Source organism: Seriola aureovittata, chromosome 9 (assembly GCF_021018895.1).
Source record: "Seriola aureovittata isolate HTS-2021-v1 ecotype China chromosome 9, ASM2101889v1, whole genome shotgun sequence".
Lineage (NCBI taxonomy): Eukaryota > Metazoa > Chordata > Actinopteri > Carangiformes > Carangidae > Seriola > Seriola aureovittata.
The window spans coordinates 9,718,344-9,736,005 of NC_079372.1; the positions used below are offsets into that span (position 1 = coordinate 9,718,344).

General features: G+C 40.6%; 3 protein-coding genes across 3 annotated transcripts; 2 read left to right on the plus strand and 1 right to left on the minus strand.

The window, feature by feature from the left end:
• Positions 1-628: 628 nt before the first annotated feature.
• On the plus strand, positions 629-4,653 carry LOC130174281 (keratin, type II cytoskeletal 8-like). Its single transcript, XM_056383985.1, has 9 exons — positions 629-1,042; positions 1,243-1,451; positions 1,579-1,639; positions 1,747-1,842; positions 1,983-2,147; positions 2,597-2,722; positions 3,325-3,545; positions 4,207-4,253; positions 4,371-4,653. Exons 1-9 carry the CDS (start codon positions 785-787, stop codon positions 4,445-4,447), a joined length of 1,260 nt encoding a protein of 419 aa, XP_056239960.1. The 5' UTR covers positions 629-784; the 3' UTR covers positions 4,448-4,653.
• Positions 4,654-5,800: 1,147 nt separating this feature from the next.
• Positions 5,801-10,331, plus strand: si:ch73-233m11.2 (NACHT, LRR and PYD domains-containing protein 12). Its single transcript, XM_056383900.1, has 9 exons — positions 5,801-6,275; positions 6,465-8,070; positions 8,166-8,327; positions 8,451-8,624; positions 8,733-8,906; positions 9,362-9,535; positions 9,633-9,806; positions 9,895-10,062; positions 10,172-10,331. The coding sequence occupies exons 2-9, from the start codon at positions 6,476-6,478 to the stop codon at positions 10,239-10,241; spliced, it is 2,691 nt and encodes an 896-aa protein (XP_056239875.1). The 5' UTR covers positions 5,801-6,275; positions 6,465-6,475; the 3' UTR covers positions 10,242-10,331.
• Positions 10,332-10,487: 156 nt separating this feature from the next.
• Positions 10,488-17,654, minus strand: LOC130174245 (ceramide synthase 5-like). The gene is made up of 10 exons (XM_056383908.1): positions 17,472-17,654; positions 16,046-16,148; positions 15,718-15,848; positions 15,520-15,577; positions 14,035-14,085; positions 13,805-13,897; positions 13,177-13,305; positions 12,753-12,859; positions 12,040-12,196; positions 10,488-11,338 (listed from the first exon to the last, which is right to left on the minus strand). Exons 1-10 carry the CDS (start codon positions 17,645-17,647, stop codon positions 11,195-11,197), a joined length of 1,149 nt encoding a protein of 382 aa, XP_056239883.1. The 5' UTR covers positions 17,648-17,654; the 3' UTR covers positions 10,488-11,194.
• Between the last annotated feature and the right edge of the window lie 8 nt (positions 17,655-17,662).

Genomic DNA, 17,662 nt, shown 5'->3' on the forward strand with positions numbered 1-17,662 from the left:
GTATAATGTTATGTTTTTGACTCAGCCTATACTTTTCTCACAGATCTTAACTGTTTTAGGTGCCGGAAAAGGTTGAAAACCTCCAACATGTCACAAATGTTACATATTCTTTGGGTTCACTGATTGATCTGTGGTGAAGAGTAAGACTCTCCCATAGCCAGTGCATTATACATAATTTAATGATGTTTGGGCACATTTTATAGTTAATCTATAGAGAGTATTTTGTAAATTATTGTTTTGTGTATTTTGACCTTAAGCAGCTTTTGTGGGCTTAATTTTTAATGGAGGACTTGTGATAATCCTGCAGTTTAAATCACTTGAAACTCACACAGTACTTACAGCTATTGTGACCTGGTGTTGCTACTGAAATCTCACTGGGGCATAAAAGCCAATACAAATATTTATTGTGATTCCACCCGTGCTTTAGTCTTGATGACTTCTTGGATTGCACCATTTATCTCTCTAATTAAGACTCAGAGCTCACCTCCAGTAAATAATTTAGTATACTGTTCAAATGCAGCATGCCTGAAGCCACGGACCAGGCCTGGATTCCAGCGTTACAACAAGGAACAATGCAGTCTTTGCAGTGGGGGTAGGTGGGAGCAGAGGTGGCATGCGTCAGACTGGTTTACCCACATTGGGGAGCCACATAACTTCACTATCACGCCACACCCAGCCCGGTCTATAAAGTGACACCCAAAAGATAAGAGATGCACAAGAGGGCTCAACCACCGCCAGACCCCTCCATCCTCTCCAGCTACAGAGATTTCCACACAGCACCACCATGAGTCTGAGGAGCAAGCACAACAGCCGCCCAGGGTTGCATAAGTCGTCAGGGGGCTTCAGCAGCTTTTCCATGGGGTCCTACTCCATCCCCAAAATCAGCACTACCACAGGGAACCAGATTACACCCGTGACCATCAACAGGAGCCTGCTCACCCCTCTGAAGATAGACATTGATCCCACAGTCCAAGCTGTCCGCACCAAGGAGAAAGAGCAGATCAAGACTCTCAATAACCGCTTTGTCTCATTCATTGATAAGGTAAGGAGAAATTTCACTGAACTTCTGCTAATGAATTTTTAGTCTTAATCATTTTGATTATCCAGCTAATCTATTTAGATACATTATAGACCTCTGAAACAATGTTTATTGACCTTTGACCTTACATTGAAATGTATATGCTATATTAAAAGATGTTGGGGTCTGTTTTATTTTGTTGGTACTTCCTCCTTGTGTCACAGGTAAGATTCCTGGAACAGCAGAACAAAATGCTGGAGACCAAATGGAAGCTGCTGCAGGGACAGACTGCCGCCTCCTCTAACATCGAGCCCATGCTGAAGTCCTACATCACCAACCTGCAAAGACAGCTGGAGTTTCACAACAATGACAAACACAGGCTTGACATGGAGAACAGTGTCATGCACAAAAATGTTGACGACTACAAGACAAAGTAAGACATTTTTTGTGCAGGTCTGAACCACCTTGTCAAGTCTGTAAGCTGAGGTTGAGACATATGAAAAGTAAGTAGATACTGATAAGATCTGCAAGGGTAATCTGGTATTTGTGGTGTGTTTCAGGTATGAGCATGAAATCAACAAGAGGAATGAAGCAGAGAATGAGTTTGTCATGCTCAAAAAGGTACAGTATGCAGACTATGATAGATATTTGTTGTGTGTCCATGTATAACACTGAAGAATGGTATGTACTGAGAAAAGCTTTGGTGTTTTTTTACTGACTCTCTGCAGGATGTGGATGCAGGCTATCTGTCCAAGGTGAATCTGGACAACAGTGTGGCTGCTATCACTGAAGAATTTAACTTCCTCAAGGCTCTGTATGATGCGGTACACAACCATTCACTGAAAATCTTCTCAAAAATTTTAAAGATATTCAATCAATAAAAATAAATTCAGCATATATATATATATACACATACAGAGATTGTGTCTTCTAACTTCTGCTGTATCTACTGTTTTTATAAAAGGAGGTGCGTGAGCTGCAGGAGAGCCTGAAGGAGACATCTGTGGTGGTGCAGATGGACAACTCCCGTGGCCTGAACATGGATCACATCGTGGCTGAAGTTAAGGCTCAGTATGAGGACATTGCTGTCCGCAGCCGTGAGGAAGCTGAAAGCTGGTACAAGAACAAGGTGAAGAGCTAAAATGCATGACCCTAGATCTAAATGCTAAAAATACAAAGAAAAATAACGGGTAGTTAGTAAATCTCCAGGTAAATGAAAGCTGCTCTTGAAGTTTAAATGGTTACCCAAAAAGGGGATAAAATTGCGACCGGTTTCGACCACCTCAGGGTCTTCCTCGGGGTGTGGTTGGAATGGAGCTGGTCGAAACCGGTCGGCGTTTTATTCCCTTTTTGGGATTTTTTGTTATATATTTTACTCTGATATGCCCTAACACAATAAAGGCATTTTAACTATATCTTTGGCTCTTTTAAAACTAGAAATAGAAAAGGGGTCAACAGTTAACTAAAGCTCATAAATGTACTAGAATATCCTGTCTTTTTGACAGGAACCACTGTTGTCAAACCTGATAATCACTGATTTGACATCTTCATCCTCTGTTGGATCTCTACCGGTACCAGTTTGACCAGATGAATGCTGAGGTTGACCAGTATGGAACTGAGCTGCGTACCACCAAGGGAGAAATATCTGAGCTCACCCGGATGATCAGCCGCCTGCAGAATGAGATTGTGACTGTAAAGGCACAGGTGAGTGACAGATTAGCAGAGTGATTGATAATGTTGAAAGTTAAAGGCAGCTGAACGCACAGTTCGATCTTAGACTCTGTTGGATAATGCTGCCTTAAGGTTTATGTGCTGCAAATCAGCAAAGAATGACGTGCAAAGAGGAATCCAAACAGCTACTACATTACATGGAACAAAAGCAGCACTTTTCAAGCTTAATAATCCTCCAATCAGAGACACCATAGCAACAACAGGCTTTATTGCTGTTCAGAGATTTTAAAGACTGTCAAAGTTGTGTATTTATTGGTAATAACTGATTGTGGAAGGAAACCAGCAACACAGCCAAACAATCAAACATCCAGTTTTGATCTATTGTGGTTTGTGTGTCAAGCTGGCATGCTACTAGACAATAATATGACAAAATAATAAAATTAATATGAAACAGTCTGGTCGTCTGGCAGGATCTAATTGTTTTCTCTAGGTGTTAACACAAGCCACTTTAACAAAGGGTCATGACAAGCTCACAAGGGGATAGTCTATACAAGAATTTCCAGTCATATGACTGAGAGGCTCAGATCTAGTTGAATGCTTACACCATCTATCCCTGTATTTCTGTTTTTTTTCAGCGTGATACTCTAGAGGGCCAGGTGGCCGAAGCGGAGCAGCGCGGGGAGGCGGCCGTGCAGGATGCCAAGCTTCGCATCAGGGACCTGGAGCTGGCTCTTCAGAGGGCCAAACAGCACATGGCTCGCCAGCTGAGAGAATACCAGGAGCTCATGAATGTCAAGCTGGCCCTGGACATAGAGATCTCCACCTACAGGAAACTGCTGGAGGGAGAGGAGGAAAGGTGAGTGGTATGGGTTGATATCAGTAGTGTCAGGTTCTTGTATCTTACAGATTACTCACTGATTACATGCTAATTTCTTTCTTTTATAAAAAAACAACCTAAATGAGGTCTGTTAGGATCACTCCCTCTTTTCATGTTTTCTTACATCTCTTGCCAGGCTGTACTTTGTTAACATGTTTCTGTGTTTAGCATAAGTCACTTGCGTCAGTTAGGAAAACACCCACTGATACCTGACAGTTGGTGAGAAATGCAGTTGTAGTGAGTGTTTTTACCCCAGTAGCCACAGTGGGGCAACAGTGAGCCCACCTCACACTAAAAAACTTTGACAAACAGCACAAAGATTAGATTTATGCTTTATTGGTAGTGTTTTCAAACAATATTTTTTTTGAATTTGTGGACTAATTGTTTTTTTTTGGCAAGTTTAAATCTGGTTAGCAGCCCCACCACCCTTAAAGTGCAACTGCAGCGTCCTTTATGATGAGGCAGCTCCCTCTGGGGTCATAAAAGGCTTCATACACCTTTTTTCACATATGCAGAAGTTATACTCCCTATGCCCTGAAAACAGGCTTTGAGGTGAAATCAGTGGACCTCACCTTTAACAACCATTCACTTTGCTGCCACATCAGTGTTTACAGTCTATTTCCTGCTTTCTCACTAACAGACTTGGACAGGACTCTATTCTCAACATCCAAACAGTGCCCAATAAAAGTAAGTACTGTATTTTACAACTGAAGATGACACCATAATTATCAGTATCACTGGGATTAGAATGACATCCTGTCCTGTTTGTGTTTGTCTGACCTTTTTATCGTCTTCTTTTTACAGCCTCAGTTAAACACCACCGAAGATCAAGTCCACTTCTCATCAAGACTGTGGAGACCCACGACAGATCATACAACTAAGGCAAAACACCATGCAGTACTCTGAACTGCTGCATCACTGTGGCCACTTAACTCTACCTTTACATTAATCTCCTTGTAACCTACAATGAGCCTACTGCACCCATGAGCCAACTGTGTGTGTTAATTGTTTATTTCCCTTATATTTGTGTCGGATGTGACATTATTAACTGTTTTCCATATTTATCATAAAGATGATTTCAGCTACATGATCATTTGTATTATTTTTCTTGGGTAATAATTAAATAGACATTGAATTCAGCACATTTTGTTATTCTCTCTCCACCTCTGTCAAAGCATGCTGCAAAATTTGGCCACAACTGCTGATGTGACACTGAACAAAAGAACTGGAGAATGGATAATAATAGATGATAATTAGATCCTTGGTGTTGACCAAGCAGAGCCAACTTTTGCATAAATCAGACTTTATATAATACAAATCCAGTAAAGACCATAGAGTAGACAACTCAGCCAAAACCCTGGAAAAGAAATACATTGCTGCTCTTTAGTGCTCGCTGAGAGAAACTACAGCTCATTTTACTCTGAAGCAGATGAATCCAACAACATCAGACTGCCCTCTGACCCATGAAACTTTAAAAAGTATGATTTATATTTTGTATTTTGAGATTTTATTTTCATTCAGAAAGGTGATCATCAGTCACTCTGATTCACTATTTGAAAGACAGGTCATTTACAACATATTAACTCAGATGTGTGTTTTTTTTTCAGTGGTGGAAGAAGTACTCAGATCTCTTACTTAAGTAGAAGTATCAGTACCACAGTGTATAGGGTATTCTGTCCAGCATTCAAAAAGTCACTTATGTAAAAGTATCTAAGCATTACCACCACTAACTAGAAAAATGGGTGAGTGCAAATTATACAATCAGGGGAGTCAACTTTTTCTCCGGGGCAAAAGGAACCCAGTACAACATACTTAGAATAACTTGCTTGTTTAACTAAAGCTGTTAAACAAGCAGTTTAAATAAATGTAGTGGAGTAGAAAGTACAATATTTCCTGTCATGTGGCATTTGACTGACCATTTGACTCAGTCAGTCATAATTCGAACACTGCATCAAAATGTACTTAGTGCTAACTAAGTACTACTACTAAGTACTAAAGCTAAACATACTCATCATGCAGAATTGTTCAATTCAGAAGAATTGTAAATGAGTCTATATTATTGAATTACAATTATTTATGTATTAATGTATATAATCACTTTGATATTGCAGCTGATAAAGATGGGGTTAATTTTAACTATATCATTTACTGCTGCATATCTTAATCTATAATAATACATTATTTGTTGATCCTATTTCGTATTAATAATTTGGATCTGCAGAGTAAAGTGGAGAACTAAGTGAAACGTTTCCCTCTAAGATGTTGTGGAGTAGGAAGTATCATAAAATGGAATTGCAAAAGTAAAACAGAAGTAAATTATACTTTTGTACAGCACTTGTAGTGTAGTAGTTACTCAGTGATTTTCCACCACTGATTTTTTCCCCTACCTATAACTGTATGTAGGAGTTGTTTAAAACAGCTGCCCAGTGTTATTGCTTGCAGGATATTTTCAAACTGACTCTTGTTGGGATAGTTGAGATAGCAGTTTAGTTGCGGCGCGCCTTGTTGTGCCTGTAAGGCTTCTCTCAGGGTATTAATCACACTTCCTCTCTTCCGGTCTTGCCACTCGCGGTTCAACGGTGGGAAATTGTTGTAATTTCATTGTAGGCGTAACCTCTGTCTTCATAACAGAAATCTGTCTGCAATCTAAAGATGTGCCTTTCTTAACAACACGTTGTCTCATTGTTTTCCAGCAGCACCTCGTCTAAGGTAAACACACTTTCCTCTGCACATTGTAATTTTTTAAAACACTAAATTGTTCAGTATGTAATGACATGTAGGTGCAGCCTTCAAAGTAGTTAGGCAGAGTTTATTACACTGTTTGCAGACATGAATGAAATGTTCCCTGCATGCCGCCGGAACTGTGAATTATATTTTATGTATTCACATTCTCAACAGGGACTTACACAATGGACAAAAACACTGTTCTGACTCATATCCTGAAGCCAAATGGCATGTCAACACTCCTCGGTGGAGAGCTGCCTGTCAGTGTGATAAACAACAATAAGTACATATCCCAGCTGACTCCTGAAGCCCCGCTGACAGATGGAAATGTAGACGACAACTTGTCCTCCCTTGATCATGCCATCCTCGCCGCTCTGTCAGGTGAAATCAGGACTGTGATACTGATGGGTGCAGAAGGCTCGGGTAAAACCACTGCACTGGAGAAGCTAGTTGTGGATTGGGCCAGAGGTGAACACCTTCAAAATTTTTCTTATGTCTTCTATTTCCGGCTGAGGGAGATAATTTCTCTCGAAGGCATGCTGTCATTGGAGACATTAATGCAACACCATCACAGTCATATCTCCTCTGAGTCCATGCCCCGAGTTCTGCAGAAGCCTGAGGATGTGTTGTTTGTTTTTGATGATCTGGATCAATACAAACTTAACCTGGACCCCTCAGTCCACACCCTCTGCTCTGACCCCAGCCAGGCAGTCTCAGTGTCCTGTCTGATAGCCAGTCTGCTTCACGGATCACTGCTGAAAGGAGCTGCCTTTATGATGGCAACCAGGCCGACTGGATGTCTGACATGCCTGAGTGGCACCCGGGTGGAAGTGTTGGGGTTTCTGAAGCCCCAAAGAGAGGCTTATTTTAACGGGTTCTTTACTGACCCAGTTGCTGCCAATAAAGCCCTGATGCACATGGAAAAGACTCTAGGTTTTTATGATTTCTGTACCTCTCCTAGATTCTGTTGGACAGTTTGCTCTATTTACAAGACTCTGATGAATGCTGGAGCAAAACTTCCTGAAACATTATCTCAGTTGTTTGTGGATATCCTGGTTCACCTGATTCAGCCACTCTCGCTGGACAAGGCCTGCAACAGAGAACTGGTGCTGGCCCTTGGCAGGATGGCTTCTCATTGCTCTCTTGGCCAACATTTGAGCTGCACCAAAGAGGAACTTGATTCCTTTGGTTTGCAACGATTTATTGCATCAGTTGGTGTTTTCTTGCAAGTAGATGGTGACCTGGAGTCAGACACATGTGTTTTCTCTTTCACCTCCCAGCTGATGCAAGAGTTCATCTTAGCTGTGTCTTTCTTTTTGGACAAGTCAACATCTGAGGGAGTGGAGAAGATGTTGGAAGAGCACAAAGGTCATGCGAAATTTCTAGATCTCTTCTTGTCAGGGCTCTCAGAGCCAATTCAGTACAGACCACTGGAGACCCTGCTGGGGGAGTTAAACCCAGACCAGGTCATGAATTTCAAAAGTTGGTTTAAAAGCAGCTCAGAGGAAACACTGAAGGGATTTTTCAAAGACAGGCACCACCGGTGCTTCCATCTGCTTCATCAAGCTCAAAATAAGAGTTTGGTGAAAGAGATCATCACCCCATCAGCACGAATAGGCATCAGCTATGGCGACCTGAGCCTCCAGGACTGTGTAGCTCTGAACTATGTCATCACGTGCCTTGGTGAGATGAAGCTGTTGAATCTGTACAGAACAAGGAATTTGACAGAGGAGCAAGCAGAAGTCCTGGCTCCAGCCATGAGCTTATCACACAAGATACTGTAAGTCATCGTAAAAATTTCATGTGTCGAGGCATCATTTAGTTCAGGTGTTTAGTGTGTCGTCTTATGTAAAATCTGGCTCCTGTGTCCCACAGCTTGACAGACAGCTCCTTGAGCGCAGGGGCTGTACCTCACCTGGCTTCAGCTCTCAGCAGCGGACTCACCGAGAAGCTGGATATTACTCATACCCGCCTCGGAGAGGAAAAGTTTAAAATTCTCTGTGCTGGACTCAGGGACTGCAAACTGCACAACTTGAAGTAAGACTTGCTCAAGACATTCTTTTTAATTTGCTTAATTTATGCTAACAGCCATTTTTCAAAAGCAAAAAACATTCTGTTCAATCAATACATTCTTGATATTTTGTTTTTTTATTTGCCTAGTCTTCAAGTATGCAGACTGACTGAGGCCAGCTGTGAAGATCTGGTGTTAGTGCTGACCTCAGCCGCCTCTCAGCTGTGTCTGTGTGATATAAGTTTTAATGAGATCGAGGACAAGGGCTTGATGAAACTGTGCAAAGCACTCCATAGTCCTCACTGCAGACTACAGCAGCTCTAGTATGTATTATCAAAAGTGCAGTATTATAATAAAAGTCTTTTATTTCGCCAGCCCTTAAATCATTGACTTGAAGGTTTGAAAAATGATTTTATTTTCTTTATTAAAAGCCTGCAAAGCTGTGAGTTGACTGCAGCATCCATGGAAGCTTTATCAGCGGCTTTGTGTTCTGGCAATTCAGAGCTGAGAGAATTGGGCCTAGCACGAAACACGATCGGTGACAGTGGAGTGGAGGCTTTGTGCAAGGCCCTGCAACACCGACTTTGTAAACTGCAAAGCCTCAAGTAAGTCTGTGTTTCAAGATGATAAAAATGCAGTCACTGCCTTTCCTTTGAAGTTCTACATGGTTTGCAAAAGTAAAAAATTCAAAAACCCTTTTAGTCACAGGCCAAAAACTACATTTCTGTTTTTCTAGCATATACCAGTCCCTCAGACTCGCTCATAAGCTTAAAATCTTTCTTTTCAGAATATTGTTTTTTTATTGTGTGTGTGTGTGTGTGTGTGAGTGTGAGTGTGAGAGAGAGAGAGAGAGATATGTTTGCCTAGAAAAAAAAAAGTTACTAAATGTATTTCATCAGAAAATATGATAGCTTATTAGAGTAACAGTAATCTAACTAAACAGTGACATGTGAGATAGCCTAGTTGGTTGAAGTGCAAGTCTCCCTTAAACAGTGGATAAATTAAATAAAAATGTTCTGCTACGTGTGACTTTTTACTTATGTATTATTTCTCCCTCTAGACTGTTTGATAATGAGCTGACGGGTGTGTGCTGTCCTCATTTGATGGAGTCATTGATGTCAGAGCACTGCGTCCTGTCAGAGCTGGATCTGTCAGTGAATGATTTGGGCCAGGAGGGTGTGCTGCTGCTCTGCCAAGCCCTCAGTCAACCCGGATGTCCAATGGAAAAACTCTGGTAGAGTCACTTTTTACTTTTTGGTAATAAAGTACCTTTCACGAATATTTGGTGAAATTCTGATAGCACCACCAGTGAAATCTGCTCCACCCTACAGGCTGCAACGATGTGAGTTAACCCAGGCGGTCTTCAAGGAACTCGGCTCACTGCTGAGAAGTGGGAATTCGCAGCTTAAGTCCCTTTTTGTAGGTGTGAATCAAGTCGGAAACCAAGGGGTTAAACATCTTTGCGATGCTGTTGCACATCCAAACTGTCTGTTGGAAGAACTTGAGTGAGTTAACAAACACGCTCTTATACCTTTCACACCACATTGCAGTGTACACCACATGCAAATCTGTCTGCTTTCTCCTCCGTCATAGTGTTGAAATGACTGCTCTGACAGACAGCTGTGTTGAGGACTTGTGTGCTGCTGTAAGAGCCAGTAAGACTTTGAAGAACCTGGAACTGAGAAACAACTCTCTGACTGATGCTTCCGTCCCAGCCCTTATCCGAGTCATGGAGGACAGCCCCAACATGCAGGAGATGAAGTAAGCGTTAATCAATAAGGCAATTATAAACTACCGTGCGCCAGTATGTTTCACATAAAGCATTTTTGAAGCAGAATCTAACCACTGCATTTGTTTCTAACTCTTTCAGCCTGCAGTACAACGACATCAGTGAGGAGGCTATCGACATGTTGTCCGAGTGTGATAAAATAAGATACTGAAGAAGGTGGACTAGTCCATCCATCTCAGAGACTGCTGCGGGATCGCATACTGTATTGAGTGCTGCCATGTTATTATTAGAGCTGATGCACTGGGGAGTGAGAATTAGGTGCTTTTCTCTATTTTATGTGAAAGTAAGTTAAATATGTTTAGATTTTGAACTGTTGGTTGGACCAAACAGCCCTACTCATTATACAGTCAAGTTCACTATCTATAACATAATAAAGGTCCTTCAACACATTTATCACTAGATTTGATGCAATAAATTTTTATTAAGAAGACTTTGGCATTTCTAAGCTTACAGGAGAGTAAGCAGTATATTCATTAAGGCAGTTGCAGTGATTTGTTGTACAGCTGTAAAATATATCAACAAATTCACAAATAAAATTTCTGTGTATAAAATGGGTTTGACAGTAGCGGTGCAAATATGCATTGTTACGCACTTGCTGCAATTTCAAATTTTGAGAACACACGCACACACACACACACACACACACACACACACGCACACACACACATACACACGTCAAGTGTAGCTCTGTGGGCCAACTGTGAAAGTTCGACAGTTCATGTCAGTTAAAGAATTCTTTGGCTTCTAGTCCATTTCCGTTTCTGTAACCTGTACAAAGTGTTTACCTTCTCTCTCTGACTCCCTCTGAATGTCTCTCTTAATACCCCACCATTCCCTCACACACACACACATTTCTCTGTCTACTTCTATAAGCAAAAGGCAGGCGTAAACCTCACACAGTGTAAACCTGACACCACAGAAACACAGCTCTAAGTCTGTATTCCACACATGGAGTTGCCCTGTGTCCAGTCCTCTCTCCGTTTAACAACTCAGCAGAAAAAAAAAAAAAAGAATGTCCTTTTGGTCAAGTGACGAGGCGGATCTCACAGGCACGCAGGAGGTGAATGAAGGCCACACTGGAAGTCAGTATCCTCTTCTTGGTACTCAGTGGTCATGAGTTTCTCCATTAAAGTTACCAGTGTGACTGCTGTCCTTTGTCTTTAGAGTCTGACTGGGATTTTTGCTGCAACTGGAATAAATCTCTTCGTCCGAGCTGCTCTCAACGTCACTGCGGTCGTCTTTTGACACCTGTAAAGTTAATCCACGTGACAGTTAAACTATTTGAACTTAGCAGAAATTTCAAACAAAAAAGTCTACAGCCACACTAGCAGCTCTGTGAGGCTATCAGTGTGCTAACATGCTAACATTGAAAATACTGATGCCCATAATGTTTACCACAGTCACCATCTTAGTGTAGTGTGTTAGCACTACTATTGGACAAAGTAAAGTTATTATAATTCATCCGGAACATGAATATCTACTAAATTAAATGGCAATCCAAGACATTTCACTCAAAACCACATATGTCGACCTGCCGGTAACCTTGGAGGAAATGCCAGGTGATCATCAATGGGAACCAGGAATTTCTGCACAAAACAGTTTATCAAGCAGAAGTGGTGATAATTTAATTTTGATTTGCAGATAGTACTTTGGAGATCACCAAAGTCACCCCCTGCAGTAGCATGGATATCTGTATCAAATCATTGGAATCCAACCAATAGTTGTTGGAATATTTCACTAAAAACCCAAAATGTCATCTTCATGCCAGCACTAAGGTAAAAAGTGAGGAAATTGCCAAAGTCAGTAGGTTTCATTCTCTGGGGACCAGATTTGTACAAATTGTCATGACAATCCATCTAATAGTTGTTGAGATATTTCAGTATGGACCAAGGTCCCTGGAGCTGCTGTGGCTAAAAATTGTACTACACACAGAAGAGTACCAGACTAACCTTTCCCTTGAATATGGCTTTGATAGCAATACGAGTGATGAGGTAGAACCAGATGATGTGAAGAGTCTGCAGAACCAGCAGCAACCCATTGAACAGCCACCAGGCCTGGTACGGCCCAACAATCTCCCAGCTCTCAAACAGAACACTGTTAACAATCCTGCAACAAATACACACATATAGAGGTTACTGGATTTGTAAATATATATATATATATATATATATATATATATATATATATGTACATATATAATTTTGTATTTTAGTTTTAGGGGTTTTTCTATAATATATGTTTATACTATTATACTATTGTATGTTTTAGGTATAATCGATGCTGCCATTAAACAGCAGTTTTATTTGTCACATGCAAAGGTGCAATGTACAGTAAGTAAAGCAGTGAAATGAGGGTTGAACTCAGCACCAAGGTTGACTGTGCAAAACTGCAATATATACATTTTTTTTTTATAGCCCAAGCCTACTTTACACTCATTTTACCTTTTAGGTTGTCAAATTTAAAGAGTAACCTTTCAAAGGAGACCACAATTATAACTGTAATCAAAATGATTGAAGAACAATAACCTTTGGATGTCCAGAAACAGGTTAACTATTAACTTGTTATCTATTTCAGTGTAAAATGGCTTCAAATAGTTAAACTTGTGACATATTCACAAAAGTATGTCATTTGATATGTAAAAGAAAACTCTTGTTACTCTCACCAGAAAGGATAGATGACAAGTCGAGTGAGGAAAAAGATTATGCTGAACACCACAAACAGGCCATCACATAGCCTCTGGTACTTGGCATAGTTGGCGAGTTTGGCTGCCTTGGGAAATAAATAAAAAATGAATGATTCACAGTGTTAAAATATGAAACCAAAATCTCAATGTTATCTTATCACTCTCATGTCAGTAGGAGATAGTTTTTTTTTTTTTTTGTCAGACTGGTGGCAAAAGTAGCTCACAGTATAGTAGTATAATTTCCATGCTCACATGTTCCCAGCTGTGTTTACCTACATTTTGTGCAACAATGTGTGACTTTGCCTAGTGAAACCCAGAAAGCCCCTCAAATTTGCTTCTTGGAACGACTTTAAAAAAGAAAAAAAAAAAAAAAAAAAAAGGTTGTAATCACTGAATTCTTTACCTCGAGGAAGATGTCGGATGCATCGTGCACACACATGGTCAAAGTGCCAGCTCTTAGCATGTTGTTGGCATAGGAGAATGTGATGAGGATAATGGTTGCCAGATGGTGGACAAGCATGATGATGAAATCCTGTCATCGGTGAAATGAAGAGAGATGACAGATGACGCACATGCTACTTACTCAGCCACTGGAAATTTACAAACTCATAAAATCTCCTGCAGGTAAATGAGATGAAGTCGCTAGTTGTATAATAATCCTCACTTGTTGGTCTTTGTACTTTCATCAAGACTGAAAGCAGCAACTGAAAGACACTGTGTCAATACTGGGATGATAGACTGATGTTAAGCTGTATGCAAGGAGTGTTGTATATATTAATTGCACTGCAGTATTTCACTGTCTAACCTGTTCCACGAGACCACATAATCACACGGTTACTCATCAGTGCTGGTAACAATAAGTGGTCTGACAGTTAGGCTTGTAAATGCATCATCAAAGACATTCAGAAAAATGGATATGAGACAAGGTGAATAAGAAAAACTGGCAAAACAGCTCTGTCAAGGGCGTTACGTATTCAGTGTTGCCATTGAGAGGCAGCACAATAGTGTTAGTGAAGTTGATGTTGACTCACCTTACGTTTAATGTCTGTGAACTGGGAAAACATCAGAGACCAATAGAAAGCCAGCTCAGCTACATAGTGGTTGTACTGGCCAGGGCTCAAAGGCTTCAGGGGGGGAGTGAAACAGAAACACCTTTAACAAATATGTAGCCATACTGGCCTGCACACATTACCGTGCTACCCTGATTAACGTAATTATATAGGCAGTTGAATAGGATTGTTCAGTTAATAAAAAAACAAACCTGAAAAGGATAGTTGTCCCAACATATTTTGGTATCCCACATCCAAGGCGACTGATTAAAACAGATAAATGTGCATATGATTAAAGGAGAGGTTTGCAGATTTTCCATGTCTGTATCAGATGCCAATATGAACATGTTAACAGATTTTGCTTTAATAATTCCTCCTGTTCATACTAGACTTTAGGGGATCCATTTCTAGTGTAATTGATAGGGAACAAAATGCACCTTCCTTGTTTTTTTTGTAAAAATGTTGTAAAAATCCTTTTCACTGTTTATCTGAAGCTAATAAAAGGCTTCACTGAGAGGCTTCAGGGGATACAGCCTTTGTCAATCACAGCCCAAAGTTATAAATATCAGAGAAGCCAGGTCACTAAGTACTTTTAAAAGAAAGAAAAAAACTTGTCTCTTGACCTTAGCTTTTAACTAGCTCTGAAATTTTGCACTTTACTCCGCACTTATGCACTGCTCAGCACTTCTTTTAAATTCAGCAGTCTGAGTTGGAGAAATGAAGGGGATATATTCTCTCTTTGCCTTACGATCCCTGAAGATCAACAAGGAAAACACTGTCCAGGGAGACATGCAACTTCTTTACCCACAAAAAAAAAAAAATTAAACTTTGTGTAACTCTTGTTTGTCATGTCTCTATCCAAATTTTAACCTGAAAAAAATAAATGCAAACTAATGTCAGATGGGTCTCTGTAATCAATATTATAAAGAGTACAGTCCAGACCAGCTCTACACGAAAAGCGTGATTTGGCTCTATACAAATAGAGATTTACTTGACTTTCCATCCTGTATTTACTATTAGAAGCTGCACACATCAAGATAAACAGCTGATGGTACTGATTTTCCAGTTGGGTGCCATTAACCCATTGCAGAAGTAATGATTAATGTTATGATGACAATAATTAATAGAGCGCCAGTCAAACCTCAAATGGTGGAAATCCGTGAAAATGTGATGGAAATATGGCATTAAATTAATTCCTCCACACATATCTGATGTTTTCATCTGCAGCTGTTTTCTCTCTCTTCAGTGGAAGCCAGAGTGACAAGCAAGTCACACGCTTCATGTATGTCAAGATTTATTTGCTAAGTCTGTTTCCATTGCTCTTTGTTGCATTTTGTTTTCATCAATACATCCACCTCAGGCAAGTGTAAAAACGTTTATGCAATGTTTGAACTTTTTTCAAAAGTCCATACTCAAAGTGAAAATGCGCACAAATGTAGATGGACTGAAACACAGTTATTGTGAAAGGTTTCGGAAGCCATCTTTTAATGGCTAGTATCAACAGGAGGAATGATTACATCCAAAGAAAACCTGTTTCGGTGTACACATAGGCACCTCACTTTTGTTTTAAGACACTCCTTTAAGCCTGTCTCTGATTTGATTAACAAACATGTTCACTTTTCAAGGTGAACGCTAAAGCTCTGTATCATGTCAGTGCATTTTGTACAAACGCATACAGTGTGCCATTTTAAACTCACCACCCACAAATGGCGAATGGCATAGATAAAAATCCCCAGGTAAAATGTAAATCGCCACCTGGAATGAAAGAGAAGAGTAGAATTGTCATGCCATGTCAAGCCATGTTATATTAACTTTTCTTAAATTGTTTTTACATGTGCTGTAGTACAAATTCACAGTGCACAGCAGTTTAGTAGGAACCTTTTCTAGGGACCTACATGCTCTCACAGAACTTTTTCTGCATACTGGGCCTGTCTTGGTTGCGACGGATGCGAAACCATCTCTGTATTTTCCGTACATCCCAGTCCAGCTGCTTGGACAGTCCCTCCAGTTGCCTCGTGTCTGGACACTAAGGACAACACATGAAAATTACAAATGACTTGCTCTCCATAGCCTCTACGATCATGTATGACTGTCACACTATAAGAGGTATTTACTGATCATATCATTATGTCTGCGGTGGTGTATTCCAGCGCAATAACATCAGTGTACCAGTGTGTAGAAGAACATTTAATGGACTACAGAACAGACATGGGCCTCATGTACCGCTTTGGACTGATACAGCCTCTCCAGGACAGCATTGGGCTGAGCTCGCCGAGGCACTCCCGCCTGAATCTGAAGTATGTGGGCACAGGGCTTGGCCACTAGCCTGTATACACACAGACGGAGGCAAAAAAAAGAAAAAAAGAGAGGGTGGGGGCAGGGAGGGGACACAGAGATGGTGGGGTATTAAGAGAGACATTCAGAGGGAGTCAGAGAGAGAAGGTAAACACTTTGTACAGGTTACAGAAACAAATGGACTAGAAGCCAAAGAATTCTTTAACTGACATGAACTGTCGAACTTTCACAGTTGGCCCACAGAGTTACATTTGACATGCATGTGTGTGTGTGTGTGTGTGTGTGTGTGTGTGTGTGTGTGTGTGTGTGTGTATCTAAGAGGGAGGGAACAAGAGCATAATAGAGCTATAGCAGAGACTGGGGAATGTAGCACCTAGTATAAACAGAGCATGATGACCTGTCATGTGAGAGTATGGGAGACAGAGACCTCTAACCAAAATACTGATGTGTGTCACAAGATCATCTGGTTAAGTTGACCAGTGTTCATGCTCAAACTCTGAGCCATTTATTACATCTCAATCTGACAACACCCCACTTATCTGGAAGAGTTTCCCCAACATGGAAAAAGACTGAATGAATAGAAGTACAGACTGGGCTTCGAGTTTCCCCTTCATTGGTGACTTTCCTCTATACTAAGCTATCCTCAGAAAGTTAGGCCCGTTTACACAACCTCGAAAGTAGCTGAACTTTGCTGTAAAAAGATGACTCTGTGCAGTTTTACATTTAGGACTTAGGAAAACTGCACAGACTGGTTGTAAAAGGCCAACAAGGAATTACACAGTACGATAACTTTATGGCACTTCTGTTTCTCCTCTGAACTATTCTTAGGGAACCTATCATTGCTGAGCAAGGTAAACATCAAGCCAATGGAGTCAGTTTCATGTGTCATCACCTCAAAGGAATGCCAACAGTGTTAAATAAGAGGCTGAGGCAACAACAGTGAATTCTTCCAGTTTTAGGATCTAAGAACAATTTTCTACTAAAAAAAAAAGAGCAAAACAGACCATATTTATGTGTCATATGAGGAGACAAAAGCTAAAACCGTCCCATCTATGAATCAAAGTGAGTTTGTTTAAAGGGAATTGCTTAATTTCATTACAACTATCTTTGTTGCTGGTTCTCTCTAGTGTCCAGATAGTTTAAAGTTTGATTCATGTATCCAAGATCATGGGCACATTTAAATTACCATATAGTAAGATTACAAGCATTAATTCTTTTTGTAGTGTTGTTGTTTTCTTTATGAACAACAAATGAATCTGAGCCTAGTTCTCTCAGCTGTACACTCACACAGAGCAGGCACACAAATGTAGGAGAGACTACGGTAACATTTACAACAAACAGGAGTCTGATTTACCTTTCAAAAATCAGCCTGAGTAGAAAAACACCGACAGCCAGCGGCAGGGCGTACAGTATGTGTCCCATTCGGGGATACTCCATTCCAGGTGGTGGATGCTCCAGGTCCGCCCATGAGACATTTTCGGGAAGCCAGAATCTCTCACTCCAAATCCAGGCCGAAATAGAGGAAGTCATCGGGGGAACAGCAAA

Bases quoted from the DNA above. Each gene is read 5' to 3' on its own strand.
- LOC130174281 (XM_056383985.1), top strand. From the start codon at position 785: ATGAGTCTGAGGAGCAAGCACAACAGCCGCCCAGGGTTGCATAAGTCG. The intron at 1,640-1,746 runs GTACAGTATGCA...GACTCTCTGCAG, and splicing joins AGTTTGTCATGCTCAAAAAG to GATGTGGATGCAGGCTATCT. The intron at 2,723-3,324 runs GTGAGTGACAGA...GTTTTTTTTCAG, and splicing joins TTGTGACTGTAAAGGCACAG to CGTGATACTCTAGAGGGCCA.
- si:ch73-233m11.2 (XM_056383900.1), top strand. From the start codon at position 6,476: ATGGACAAAAACACTGTTCTGACTCATATCCTGAAGCCAAATGGCATG. The intron at 9,807-9,894 runs GTGAGTTAACAA...CCTCCGTCATAG, and splicing joins TGTCTGTTGGAAGAACTTGA to TGTTGAAATGACTGCTCTGA. The intron at 10,063-10,171 runs GTAAGCGTTAAT...TAACTCTTTCAG, and splicing joins CCCAACATGCAGGAGATGAA to CCTGCAGTACAACGACATCA.
- LOC130174245 (XM_056383908.1), bottom strand. From the start codon at position 17,647: ATGACTTCCTCTATTTCGGCCTGGATTTGGAGTGAGAGATTCTGGCTT. The intron at 13,898-14,034 runs GTTTGTTTTTTT...CCCCCCCTGAAG, and splicing joins GGGACAACTATCCTTTTCAG to CCTTTGAGCCCTGGCCAGTA. The intron at 13,306-13,804 runs GTGAGTCAACAT...CACCGATGACAG, and splicing joins TCACAGACATTAAACGTAAG to GATTTCATCATCATGCTTGT.